Genomic DNA, 14,966 nt, shown 5'->3' with positions numbered 1-14,966 from the left:
CCGATCCATCTATCAGTGCATCCGTAAAAATCATGCGGACATCTGAATGGAGCTTTACAGGGGGGTGATCAGGGAGTCTATATGGGGTGATCACCACAGTCATTGATCATGCCCCTGTAAGGCTTCATTCAGACGTCCGGATGCGTTTTGCGGATCCGATCCATCTATCAGTGCATCCGTAAAAAATCATGCGGACATCTGAATGGAGCTTTACAGGGGGGGTAATCAATGACAGGGGGGGTGATCACCACAGTCATTGATCATGCCCCTGTAAGGCTTCATTCAGACGTCCGGATGCGTTTTGCGGATCGGATCCATCTATCAGTGCATCCGTAAAAATCATGCGGACATCTGAATGGAGCTTTACAGGGGGGTGATCAGGGAGTCTATATGGGGTGATCACCACAGTCATTGATCATGCCCCTGTAAGGCTTCATTCAGACGTCCGGATGCGTTTTGCGGATCCGATCCATCTATCAGTGCATCCGTAAAAATCATGCGGACATCTGAATGGAGCTTTACAGGGGGGTAATCAATGACAGGGGGGTAATCAATGACAGGGGGGTGATCAGGGAGTCTATATGGGGTGATCACCACAGTCATTGATCACGCCCCTGTAAGGCTTCATTCAGACGTCCGGATGCGTTTTGCGGATCCGATCCATCTATCAGGATCCGTAAAAATCATGCGGACGTCTGAATGGAGCTTTACAGGGGTTGTTCAATGACAGGGGGGTAATCAATGACAGGGGGGTGATCAGGGCGTCTATATGGGGTGATCAGGGGCTAATAAGGGGTTAATAAGTGACGGGGGGGGTGGTAGTGTAGTGTAGTGGTGCTTGGTGCTACTTTACTGAGCTACCTGTGTCCTTGGTGGTCGATCCAAACAAAGGGGACCACCAGAGGACCAGGTAGCAGGTATATTAGACGCTGTTATCAAAACAGCGTCTAATATACCTGTTAGGGGTTAAAAAAAACACATCTCCAGCCTGCCAGCGGCGATCGTTCGCTGGCAGGCTGGAGATCAACTCTCTTACCTTCCGTTCCTGTGAGCGCGCGCGCCTGTGTGCGCGCGTTCACAGGAAATCTCGGCCATCGCGAGATGACGCATATATGCGTGACTGTGCGCAGGGCTGCCACCTCCGGAACGCGATCCTGCGTTAGGCGGTCCGGAGGTGGTTAAAGTAATGATGGCCACTCGTTTTTCTTTACTTAGCTGCTTTTTTCTTGCCATAATACCAATTCTAACAGTCTATTCAGTAGGACTATCAGCTGTGTAATCCACCTGACTTCTCCTCAACGCAACTAATGGTCCCAACCCCATTTATAAGGCAAGAAATCCACTTATTAAACCTGACAGGGCACACCTGTGAAGTGAAAACCATTTCAGGGGACTACCTCTTGAAGCTCATCAAGAGAATGCCAAGAGTGTGCAAAGCAGTAATCAAAGCAAAAGGTGGCTACTTTGAAGAACCTAGAATATGACATATTTTCAGTTGTTTCACACTTGTTTGTTATGTATATAATTCCACATGTGTTAATTCATAGTTTTGATGCCTTCAGTGTGAATCTACAATTTTCATAGTCATGAAAATAAAGAAAACTCTTTGAATGAGAAGGTGTGTCCAAACTTTTGGTCTGTACTGTATGTGGTATTGTGTGATCATACTGACCCAGAGAATGAAGGGCACAGGTCAGTTTTACCACAAAGGGAACACCGTAGGGACAAAACCCATAAAACTGTGGAGGAATTGTGTTTTGTTTTTGCTTTTTCATTTCCACCCCATTTTTTTTCTGCTTCCCACTTCATGGTATGCCATATTAAATGGTGGCATTTGAAAGTACAAGTATTATTTATTAAGAGGTGCAAGAGGCATTTGCCACCATTATTTCCAGGGGTGCTATTCTTGTGACACTAATTTTGGAAGGTTTAATTGTAGTTATGATAATATTATTTTATAAATACAGTATTTGGGGGCACACAGAAGGTGCAATGATAAGGGCAGAGGGGGCGGGTAGCAGGCATAGAATTGGGGTTGTCAGCAGGATGGGGAGTGTTTAAATTGGGAAAAGGTAGAGGAAGATGCTCGAAAAGTTAGGAGCTACAGATGGTCTGAGCCAGATAGAAAAGAAGACAAATTGAATGACTCCAACCGGAGAACAAGGCCTCATAATCTCCATTGTTTTACCTTGGAGATCGGGAATTAGCAGTATCTTAACAAGTGAGATATTTTACTGCTAGAAGAAATGAGAGATCTACATGTGTTGTTCCAGTCATGTACACATTCAACGCAGGATGTGAGCCGATATGAGTATTCTGACATGACTTCAAAGTCTTAAAGTCAAATCCACAACCATACATTGTGTGAAATATGTATAGTGGGTGCCACAAAAGCTCACACTAGTTCAGAGCTGTCTGTCCTAGCTGCTTGGATAGTAACAATATAGTAGGTGTCAATGCTGAAGGTCAAGAGGAACATTGATGGTCAGCGCTCTAAACAAAGACTCAATAGAAGATGTTTGTCTGCTCCAAATACACATCTTCTCTGAGCCCCAGGTGACAACGCTGTGAAGCAATGTACTGAATGTATTAGGTCTTAACCACTGTTAGTATCAGTTTTTTTCTACTTTTTGTTCAATGTGTTTGGGATGTGACATTCGATGTCCCACATGAGGTCAGACCTGAGTTACCCAAAACAGATTGGTCTCTAAGGATTTCCTGCTTGACAACCTCAAAGAAAAGACTACAAAGGGGCATGAACTGTCAGAGATGAGCTAATAGCTGAATTGTTATGGGTTTGACTGCACAGATGAGGAGAATCAGGTAGGCACCAGAAAGCCAGGCTTTTTTTTTGAGTCAACAATATATGCCATGGACTTCTTTAGCCCCCAGACAAAGGCACGCCGAAACGCGCGTTGGGATAGTGCCACCCTGGGTGATTCAGCACACAGTCTTTTTCCAGGTGAGTCTCTGCCTTCTTTTTAGCCAACCTCAATACAGGTCTTTACCTATACCTGGGTCCTGTTGTGGTTTGTTGTTTATTTCTCCTTGCACTTGCAACACAAACCTTGCCATGTGGTCTTTCTTTTTTGACTTACCTGTGTATTGTATCCACCATACTTTCCCTGGTCATTGGTTGGTTATTTTACCATGCATTTTCCATTGATCTATATATTTATCTTCATCATAGACATGTGTGCCAGCCCAGGGTGGCGTTTTTTCATCTGCTCCCAATTACTTTTTAATGGCAAATTCATTATATGTACGTCTTTTTATTATTATGTCATAATTTAATAAAATAAATGTTTTACTTTTCTGGTACTATGAGCTCCTTTTTCTTGTTTTTTCGTTTTTCTTTAGCCCCTGCCCTGAATAGTGATCCCTCAATCCCCTTACTGATGGAGTGTTTCAGTTCTAAAAGACTAGGCACTTACCAGAGGTTTAGTGTAGTGATGGTTTAACAACAGCTTTTTTTTATTTCTTGGACTACCAAAATAATGTTTGTGTCTTTTTTTTGGGAAGCCTGTTTATTAAGTTTTTTTTAGGGCAAATGTGTGCAAAGGGTGGAAAAACATGTTTGTTTTTTTTACTTATATTCTATTTTCTAAAAAATGCTAATTTAAACTAAAATGAAGTATTAGAATGGATTCCCTGTTTTTGTTTTCTTTCAATCGTTTTGAGATATGTATAATCTTTGTAAAAGGGGTATATTATTTTACATTTTTTACAAATTTATTTGTATTTGTATTTTTTTTTTTACATAGTATGTCCCATAAAGTCATAAAAGACCTCTGACACCCCTGATCGGCAGGGGTGCCCGGATTTCCACCCCCCCAATGATGAGAAAATGATGTCCTATACTGAGGATTGGTCATCATTATGATTTCCTGGTTAACCCCTTTAACTACATAGCAAGGAATAAACAAACTCACCTCTTGGTTCCCTGGCTGCCTGTATACCATTGGTTTCATGGTCTTCCGTAAGTCTCTGTTGATGTGCATTACTGACCATTGCAGTTAGTCACTGACCGCGGCTTTAATGTCATACATTAGTTCCTAGGCTGCCATGCAAATATATCGGCACCCCGGTCCTCATTCGTGGGGCGCTGATCGGAGATAGATGGAGCTCCCTTCCTCTAAACCACTTAGATGCCACAGATCTCTTCTCTGGACTTCAAATCCATTAAGGTGGAAGAGAAATGATATATCCTGCTGGGTGAAGAAGAAAACACAGTGACAGGACAATATGCTAGTGCGTGCCATACACTGAGAGAAACATGATATGCCCCTGCCCTGAACAGTGATCCCTCAATGGTCTCAGGATACAGTATTTTCAACATACAATAGTCTTTCCCGGTCAAATGTAAGTTTAAACCAGACTCAACATACAATACTTCAGACTCAGGTCCAACCAATCAATGTGGCCACTTCTCTGGTAAAACACCGATACTGGTTGTCTGGTAGCTCCTCTTTACAGTGCTGTGCGGTACCACATGTCCTGTACTGCCCTCTGTCTGTACCAGGATGAACTGCTCCTTTGGACACTGAGCTACTTCCTTGGATTTGTATGCATGTATTTGGTCCTTCCATGGTCATTTAGTGTTCTAGTATATATTTGATCCTTTGGTCCTTGGAGAATTTGAACATATGCTTTGTATAGGTATGATTTACAGATATAGAGAGATGCTATATAGATATATCATAGGCACAACATATACAAGATAGATAGATATGAGATAGATATATAGAGAGAGCGATAGATAGATAGATAGATAGATAGATAGATAGATAGATAGATAGATAGATAGATAGATAGATAGATAGACCTATAGATAGATATGAGCTAGATATAGAGAGATAGATAGATAGATAGATAGATAGATAGATAGATAGATAGAGAAAGAGATAGATAGATAGATAGATAGATAGATAGATAGATAGATAGATAGATAAATCAGATAGGCTTTAGGCCAGAACTACACACAGACGTTTTTTGTGAGATTATCTCATTTTAACTTTTAACCCCGTAATGCAAAATGGCGTAACTGTTATGTCATTTGCGCATAAGGAATGTATGAAGTGGATGGCTGCCAGTTGTTTTGGGATTCGAGATAACTTCGATCCTGGTTATTTAACCCCTCAGATGGCGCGGTCCGATTACAGCATCTGAGGGGTGAGATGAAGGGTCCTCCAATCAGAGCCTCTGTGGCAAAATTGCGGGGCTCCAAACATAACAGCCTCTTAAGCCGTGCCTGGGGTATGGCTTAACAAGAAGCCTGCGTTAATATTCTACTGTAGTCCATGCTGCAACTGACACAAAATATATTATTGAAAATATAAAAAACAAAAATATAAATTATTCTAATTTACCCCTCTCCCAATTTTACATATATAAAAAAAAAATTATAAAAAAAGTAATTGGTGTTAAAATATAAAAATTTATCATGCGCAGTGAATGCCAGCAAAAATGGACAATTTGCTGTTTTTCGCTCACTGCACCCCACCCCCAAAGGAAATTGAATACAAAGTTATCAAAAACTTGTATGTACCCCAAAACGGTCCCAATAAAAACAACTGGTCATCCAGCAAAAAAAACAAGCTCTAAAACTGCCAGATGAGAATATAAAACATCATGGTTGTCAAAATATGCAAATATTTTTTTATTTTAATGTTTTTTATTTTTTTAGGTAGTAAAACATAAAAACTATATAAATTTGGTATTGCCATAATCATACTGACCCGCAGAATAAGGTCGGTGTATCATTTTTAGTGCATAGTGAATGGAGTAAAAAAAATATATAAAATGCAAAATAAAAAAATCCACGGTGATAGGTTTTTTTTTCTTCTTTTTTTCAGTTTCACCCCACAAAGATTTTCTTTCTCTTTTTCCAATAAAAGATATGGTAAATTAAATGGTGCCATCAAAAAAATTAAACCCTCTGGCTAGGTTAATGGCAATTTGAAAAAGTTATAGAACTTGAGAAGATGAGGAGGAAAAAATGAAAACATAAAAACGACAATTGAGAGTTGCAGCCAGAACTCCATGAAAATCATTTCGGAGGGGATTTCCTGATGAGCTATTATAAGTGCTGGACACAGATCGGAGCGAGCCCTCGGTGTGTGGACTGGTAGCCCTGATCTCCGGTGTGCCCTGTGGGGGCAGCCACCTTCCTGTGGGAGGAAGTCCCCTCCAGGACGTGGATTGTAGGTGATGGCAGTGCGGGTGTCAGTCTGCTGGGATCAAAGGGGAGCGAGGCGGCGGGGGGCGAGGCGGGGTCCGGGGGTCGTCTACAGGAGGGGGCACCAGCTATAAGACTCAGCTCCAGGGCGGACACCGGCCATCACCGCACCATGGAGAAGATCCTGAGGGCAGCCTTCTGCCCCAACACCGAGCTGCCAGTGTGGGGCTGCCAGGACACCGTGCCAGCTTCAGGTATGTGAGAGCCAAGGGCTGCCAGCTCAGCAGGGCACCGCCGGCCACCCTGCCCCGGGATAATAGTATGTACATAGAAAGAGGTAGAGATGGTGATATATAATAATAGATATGAGAGAGATAGATATGAAATAGATAATAGATAGATATATAGATTAATAGAGAGATAGATAGATATGAGATAGATAGATAGATAGATAGATAGATAATAGATATCATAGATAGACAGATATGAAATAGATATGAGATAAATAGATAGATAAAAAGATAGATTGATAGAGAGATAATAGATATATAGATTGATATGAGATAGATAGAAAGATAGATAGATGATAGATAGATAGATAGATAGATAGATAGATAGATAGATAGATAGATAGAGGGATGATAGATAGATGATAGATAGATAGATAGATAGATAGATAGATGATAGATAGATAGATAGATAGATAGATAGATAGATAGATAGATAGATAGAGAGATGATAGGTAGATAGATTAATAGAGAGATATGAGATAGATAGAAAGATAGATAGATGATTGATAGATAGATAGATAGATAGATAAATAGAGGGATGATAGATAGATAGATAGATAGATAGATAGAGAGATGATAGATATTAGATAGATAGATAGAAAGATAGATTAATAGAGAGATGATAGATAGATAGATAGATAGATATCATAGATACATATGAGATAGATAGACGGATAGAAAGATAGATCAATAGATGATAGATACTGATTGATTGACAGACAGATAGATTGATAATTATATAGGAGATAGATAATAGATTAGAACTATACTCCTATTATTATATTCATACACTTATTCCTTGCCATATTTCTTTTCTTTACTATATCTATTTCTATATGATTATATATATATATTATTAATGATTATTGCAAATAAATAGTATTTTTTCCCATTTGACCTCATTAAGGCTGCTTGGAGCTGAGCCCACGAGCTCATCCGTGTTCAGACACAAAAACTGGCTTTTTTTTATTTACATAGACCACACGTGGATGGTGTCCGTGTGCTGTCTGTCTTTCTCGTGGACCCATACCAGGAAAACCAGACCTAAACAGAGCCTGCTGGGATTTTCTCTGCATGGGCTGATGGTCCGTGCAGAAAATGTGATATGTTAACTGAACCATTGAGGGGGGGGGGGTCATTTACTACAGACTGGCGTTTCACACACCAGCCTTAGGGCTCATGCACACAACTGCTGTTTTTATCCGCATCCAATCCACATTTTTTGACGGATGCAGACCCATTTACTTCAATGGCGCCATATGTCCGTTCCATGGCATCCACAGAATATAGAACATTCCCAATTCCTGTCCGCATTACGGACAAGGATAGGACTGTTCTATTATGGGCCGGACGTAACGTTTCGCAAAATTCAGAACGCACGCGGCAGTATCTGTTTTTAAGATGTCTTATCGTAGAAAACAAAATCCTCACAGTGATTCTCATTTTCAGGAACAGATTCTAAACCAAAGGAAACAGGTTCCCCTGTGAATGGGACACCCAACCAGAGAAAGCGGAAGAGGACATTGTACAGTAAGTGGCAGCAGGTGGAGCTAGAGAGCGTCTTTCAGGTTATCCCTTATCCTGACATCAGTACGAGGGAGCACCTAGCCAAGGTCATCAGACTGCCCGAGTCTAAAGTGCAGGTACGTCGGGGAATCATAGTCAATGGCAGGTACAATAAATGCAAATATAACTAAGGTCATTTGAATTGGGTTTCTCTGTGCTACAAAATGAAGCATTTCAGAAAAATTTACATGGAAATGTAGGATTCTGTATTTCCACCTTGTAATTTACGGTAGTTTTTTTTTTGGTGATGGTGGTGGTACAGCACAAATCCAGTAAAGAACCAGCTGTTTCACTGACTCTACCGATTGCAGAACTCAACCCGGACATATCCCCATTTTCACCCAGGCAGCCCCTCTGATATGAGCCTGGAACATGAAATTGCTTGAATCGCGCAGGGAGATCTGTTGACGTAGTGAGATATCTATGGGTAAAGCTAGGCAGAGGCTTCCGCCTAACAGTGAGCCCAATGACATCACCGACACTAATGGGCGGGCATTAGCGCTGCCCTAGCCTGTAAAATTTCTAAAGCAGTGCTTAAGCCGGCCCGTCAGTGTCGATGACATCACCGAACACACTGCTAGGCAGAAGCCTCCGCCTAGCAGTGTAAAAATATAAGCAAATAGCCCTTGACCTGCATGATCCAGTGCAGGGCAAGGGAGAGCACAGGAGCATGCTCCGTTGCTCATATTGGGGGGAGGGCTGCCTGGGTGAAAATGAGGATATGTCCGAGTTCAGCTCTGAACCCGAACAACCCCTTTAACAGCAAGAGAGGGGAATAAGTTGCTGTCAGTTACCACTGGCAACTGCTTATCTCCTGCAGTTACAAAGGATCGGCCATGTTGAAATTCAACAAGTTTGATCCTTCTTTCCTACGACATGCCATTGGGAAAGTTGGGAGACCCCCATATACATTAGTCAGCCAGTCTCGACTACCACAGTCTAGCCAATCCTGTATATCGTCAGGTTAAACTTCTGTCTGTTCTGGTATGGGCATATGGTGGACACCGACGGATATCACTGACTATAATTGGGTCAGTTGGGTTTCTGTTATGGGTTTTGACATTCTGCCAGAATAACGCTGAGTGCAGTAGTGTTTTTTGTCCTTTTTTTTTTTTTGCGATGGAGCTCTCTGCTGGAATCTCCACCACAGATCTGAACCTAACCTTAAAGTGGTATTCCAGCTCTGTGATACCTTCAGGAGTTGGACCTTCACCCCTGTCAATCAGCTGTTTGAAGGGGCTGCGGCACTAGTGCGAGATGTTGTCTACATCCTAGTGCAGTGTGATCCCACATAACGTCGCCGGATCATCCGCCACTTCTAAATGTAAGACAGCATCCTAGCCGGCCCGTCCCCACCACGCCCACTTTTTTTTAGATCTGGCGCGAACGGGGAGAAGTCCCAGATTACGGTGCAAAGAATCTTATTTAGGCGTATTTCTTTTTGATAAATGACCCCCTAAATGTATATAGAGAGCCACTCCTAAGGACTCATGTAGACGACTGTATCTGTTTTGCGGTCCGCAAATCGTGGATCTGCAACACATGGATACCAGACATGGATATCAGCCGTTTGCAAGCCACCATTTTTAACAAACTCCTCTAGAAACATCCTATCCTTGTCCGTAAAACGGACAAGAATAGGATATGTTCTATCTTTTTTTGTGAGGCTGCTGACCTGACATACACATGCGGACAGGACACAATGTGCTGTCCGCATCTTTTGCGGCCCTATTGAAATAAATGGGTCTGCATCCGATCCCTGGATGCGGACCAAAACTATGGTCGTGTGCATGAGCCCTAAAGTATAGAGTTTTTATGGGGCATCGTATACTTTGTTTCTATTCCATAGATATTTGTTTCACAGGTTCATACTGGGCTTGGTTCTGTTGCAGATGACATCATATTCGGCAGGGAAATAGCACTGCAAAGGACACCACATGAACCAGATGGGCCCTAACATAAGTCAATGAGGTCTATAAGGTGCTGGTGGTATCTGCTGTATGAGCTTTGTGGTTTCTGTTATGAACATATGAAATGTATTCCTTAGAAAGCAGTATATTTATTATTTTTTTGACCCACAGGTTTGGTTCCAGAACCGCAGAGCCAGGAAAAACAAGAGTGGCAAGTCAAACAAGTATCTCTACGGGAGAGGATCTTCACTTCAAGCTCATCACCTCTACTCGAGTTCAGCATCTTCCTCTCAGGGCTGTAGTCAAAGAGACGCCCTAATGCCCATGCCCTTACCTCATGGACATCCTGGTCAGCATGTATCTTCTTTGCAACAAACTAGATACCCATCATTTCCACAGATGTCTCGTCCAGTCTCTGAGCAGTTCTCTGATAAGTCTTATCCACAAACCTACAGGCAGCAGGACGTGCAGTGGCAGAACGTCACCTCCATTCCAGACTATGGTTACAACGCTCCATTGTATGAAACCCAACGGGTTGAGGCATTTACAATTCCCTCACAAGGATCATATTGGGAGATGTTTCCTCACACAGTGAATGAAAATGGGTCACAGACGTCACTAGGATATCTATCTAATGTCATATACAATGCCGCCATTATTACTAACCTGGGAGATCTCTAGACTGCACTTTATGTACCTATGATACATATAGACACTTATGGTAATTCTGTATCTTTGAAGACTTGCTCTTCCTGGACAAGTCATATGATGAGATGTAGACACATTTGTAAGAGGACATGGTTAACGATGAACAGAGGTCTGAATATCCAGAAATATTGTGGAACGAAGACCATCTATTTGTATATAAATGGGAAAAAAAGAAAATAGTTTGAAAAAAATAAACATTTTACTGTCATTTACTTGGTGGATGGGTTTTGTGCATAAAATAAACTAGAAGGCTGGGGCTATAAAAAAAGATATAGACTGTGTGGTGTGCTTAGGGAGTGATTTCCCAATCCACTGTAGATTGCATGAGTGTGTCATGTCAGATGGGCTAGTTACTAGGAAAAGACTTTTAAATGGACTGATTACTCAGCACCAGCATTGTCCATGGTGTGTGACCAGTATTGCGGTGGCCCCATCGAAGTAAATGTGTGCCACTCTGTGCGTCCTTGGTCCTCCTGCTTCCTCTGTCTTACATATGTCAGATGAATAGTACCATTAAATTCAGCTGAGCTAGCCCTACAGACATTGTGGGGACTGTTTCATAAGGGGAATATTTGAAGTCAGTTTTGCTTGAGTCTGCTTTGATGTACTTTATTTATGCCACATTTATCAAATGTCTCATGTTTGATGAATTTGTCTTATCCTTAAACCTAACACTTCTGTCTAGAAAAGCTCCTCCAGTTTTCCTACTCCACCCTCCTCCTGGAGTGAGATTGACTTTTAAAAAGAATCTCAGTGATAAATCTGGAATCAAACTCATTAACATATCTAACCACACCCACTTTTCAAAACTGGAGTAAACGGTGTAAAATGATAATAAGGCACACAATGTTTGCTTGAGTGCAAAAAGTTGCTGAAAGACCAATTTTGCTACTTTTTGAAGCCACAATTATGGAATGCAGGGATGAGAAATCAGGGCATTGTGCCTGGTTTATTTGTGAACTTCATTGTGACAAACCCCCTTCAACACCTGGAATACTTTTGGTGCTACTGGTAAAAATCTATAAAAATCAGGGGAGGTGTGTGTTACTTCCATAATATAGACAATCAAATATGGGGGAAATACCCCATTCTGTAGAAGTCCCAACTCCAAGAAGGTTCAGAACATCAGAGCACCCCTATGTGGTAGTGGTTATGGTAACTGGTCCCCCATAAACAACTGGGTATTCATTAATGACATTATACTAGCATTTTTTGCTGCCATTTTTTTCTTGGTACGTAATATGCAAGAGTCACAATTGGCCCTAAATGCAAGGAACAGATAAGAAGTAACGACAACTGTCTCTTTATGGTTTAACGGGGTATTCTGGTATGTAAAAGTGAATCCCCTATCCACAGGGGATGACTATCAGACCAGTGGGTGTCCTACCACTGGGACCCCCCCTGCACCACTGAAATGACTGGAGCGGCTGATCGCACATGGCACGGCCGCTCTATTCATTTCTATGGGAGCTCCGGAGATAGTGGAGCGCTGTACTCGGCTATCTCTGGAACTCCCATAGAAATGAATGGAGCAGCCGCGCCATGTGCAATCGGCCTTTCCGGTCTTTTTAGGGGAGCAACAGGGAGTACAGGGACCCCGTTCTCGTGATCGTGGGATTCCCACCAATCTCATAGTTATTCCCTAACCTGTTGGTAAGGGATAACTTTTACCTACCGGAATCCCCCTTTAAAGGGGTTGCCGACCCCTGAAATGCCGGGCCCCTCACACACAATATACTTACCTCCCCGTCGCGCCTCCCTAACGTCACCCGCGATGCTAGGGAGGCTCGTTCCCGTGACGGCCTGCGAGGTAAGAACATTGTGTGTGAGGGGCCTGGGCACATAGGGCAGCATTCCAGGAGTCGGATAACCCCTTTATAGACTATTTGCCCCCAAATAAATAAAAATCTAGTAAAAGGTATTTTACTTGCCCCTTTTAATGCTCTGCTGTTTCTAAGATATCTGTTTAGAAATCAGGGTGACTACCTATGGTAGCAGTTATAACTTCTGAAGCAGTGTTCCTCAACTCCAGTCCTCAGGGCCCAGCTGCCGATCATGATTTGAGAATATTCCCCCAGAATTAATGCATATGGCAAGTCCTGATGCATTGACACTAATTGTATTACCTGCTAAATACTAAGAGGTAAAGAAGAAAGAAGAGGGAGCGCTGTCCATATCGGTGGAAGAAGGAGAAAGATAAGTATATTCATTTGTTATATTCTTTATTGGTCAATGACGTGTTTCTGGGCTGTACTGGCCCCTCCTCAGATTATAACCAAGTTCAGTTCTTGGTTATAATCTGGGGAAGGGGCCAGTACAGCCCAGAAACACGTCATTGACCAATAAAGAATATAACAAACGACTATACCTAAAGGGCATCTGTCAGCAAATTTGTACCTATGAGACCGGCTGACCTGTATCATGTGCGCTTGGCAGCTGAAGGCATCTGTGTTGGTCCCATGTTCATATGTGCCCTCATTACTGAGAAAATTGATTTTTCAATATGTGCAAATGAGCCTCTAGGAGCAACGGAGGCATTGCCATTACACCTAGAGGCTCAGCTCTCTCTACAATGGCAATGCCCCTGTTGCTCCTAGAGGCTCATTCACATATATTAAAACATCATTTTTTCAGCAATGCGGGCACATATGAACATGGGACCAACACAGATGTCTTCAGCACCAAGCAACAGTTTTATAGGCCCAAATCTGCCGACAGATGCCCTATAACTCTCTCCTTCTTCCACCGATACAGACAGTGCTCACCGTTCTTTACCTCTGGATACATTGCTCATCCAGTTACCGGACCATGACAACGTGAGCAGCAGCTGTGGTGGAATCATTTAATGCCTTTCAGAGTGTTGTGCCTCTAAGTGCAACCAGTCCAGGTTAGCACCCAAACTGTGGCACCTATCTCCTAAATCCAGCGGTACTCCCTATGCTCCTTTTATTCTTTCTATACTGCTCAATACTACGGAAATCCTGAAGACATGCCCAACATGTGGGCCCTGAGGACTGGAGTTGAGGAACACAGTTCTAAAGGTTTGTCATCTATCATTCACAGATCACTGAATCACAATCTGATAAAAAAAAAGAGTGTTTAGCCATAGAGGTGGGGCTTTGAGGAGTGGGGGGCCCAGTTTCAGTTATTCCCATCCCCTTTGTCATTGAGTAGTGAGAACCAGTTAGCAGTGTTCTCCAGGATTTTCATATTAATGGCCTATTCTCTCATTAACTTCCAGCACCCCCACCAATCTTGAGGAAGCCGCGGCGCTCACCGGAGCTCTGGTGAGTGCCGAGGTCTTCTCACATTCATTGAATAGGGCTGAGTTGCGCTTAGACCATGTGACCAATAAACGTGGCGTCACATGACCTAAGAAAAAGCCTAAGCATTCACAGAGCACCACTGCCTCTTCCTACAGCTATAGGTGAGGGTAAAAGGAGTTGGACCCCACTGATCAGATATTGATGACCTATCCTGAGGGCAGGCCATCAATATCAAAATCCCAGGGAACCCCTTTAAGCATATCCCTCTCCAGGAGAACAGTATTATCCTGGATGGGAAAACCCAGCAATTTCATGAGGAATCTAGCTTGATGTTTGCTATGGGGACTGCACTCAATAAGGGAGAATTCACATGATCATATCCGTGTGGCCGAGCAGCAGATTACAGAACATGTCCTATTCTTGTCTGCCTAGTACTTTTTCAATGGGGCCTGCGAAAAGTGCGGGATGCACATGGACCGGATCTGCAATTTGCAGATTGCAAAACGGATACTGTCGTGTGAATGCACCCTAAGTAGACAGATTTGCACAAGTCTACACTATTATTTGTACCAAGGTTATCAAATGTCACATGATGTTTGATACATTTTGTGCATCTTTAAGTCTAACACTTCTGTCTTCAAATGACACTCCACCTTCTTCACCACCCCTTTAATGGAGTAAGATGGCGACAATTATTTGACTTCCTTAAAAAGTCACAGATGATAATTCTGGCGTAAATCAACTCGACAGGTTAATCACTTTTACTTACTCACAACCTTTTTACAACCAGAGTGGTGTAAAAAATGCAAATTGTTGCCAAATTTGTTTGTACATAAACCCAAAAGTTCACAAGACCCTATTTTTGTGACTCTCTGATGCCAGAATTCTGGACTACAAGGCTTGAGAAATTCTCCCGTAAGTGAAATGTACAAGTCTACACTTCTAAATCATATCCAGCAGATTCGTTCAGACTATTGTTTTACCATTACAGCTTTCAAAGAACAAATACGCAGTAATATTTAGGTCTGAAATCCCCTAATCTTAACAC

General features: G+C 42.3%; 1 protein-coding gene across 1 annotated transcript; it reads left to right on the top strand.

Annotated features, from left to right (window-relative positions):
• The first annotated feature begins 6,339 nt into the window (after window positions 1-6,339).
• SEBOX (SEBOX homeobox) lies at window positions 6,340-10,625 on the top strand. Its single transcript, XM_040422132.1, has 3 exons — window positions 6,340-6,432; window positions 7,918-8,111; window positions 10,116-10,625. The coding sequence occupies exons 1-3, from the start codon at window positions 6,351-6,353 to the stop codon at window positions 10,623-10,625; spliced, it is 786 nt and encodes a 261-aa protein (XP_040278066.1). The 5' UTR covers window positions 6,340-6,350.
• Window positions 10,626-14,966: the final 4,341 nt, after the last annotated feature.

The sequence above is a fragment of the Bufo bufo genome, chromosome 3 (assembly GCF_905171765.1).
Source record: "Bufo bufo chromosome 3, aBufBuf1.1, whole genome shotgun sequence".
Classification (NCBI taxonomy): Eukaryota; Metazoa; Chordata; class Amphibia; order Anura; family Bufonidae; genus Bufo; species Bufo bufo.
This window is presented reverse-complemented; position numbering and strand designations above follow the sequence as displayed.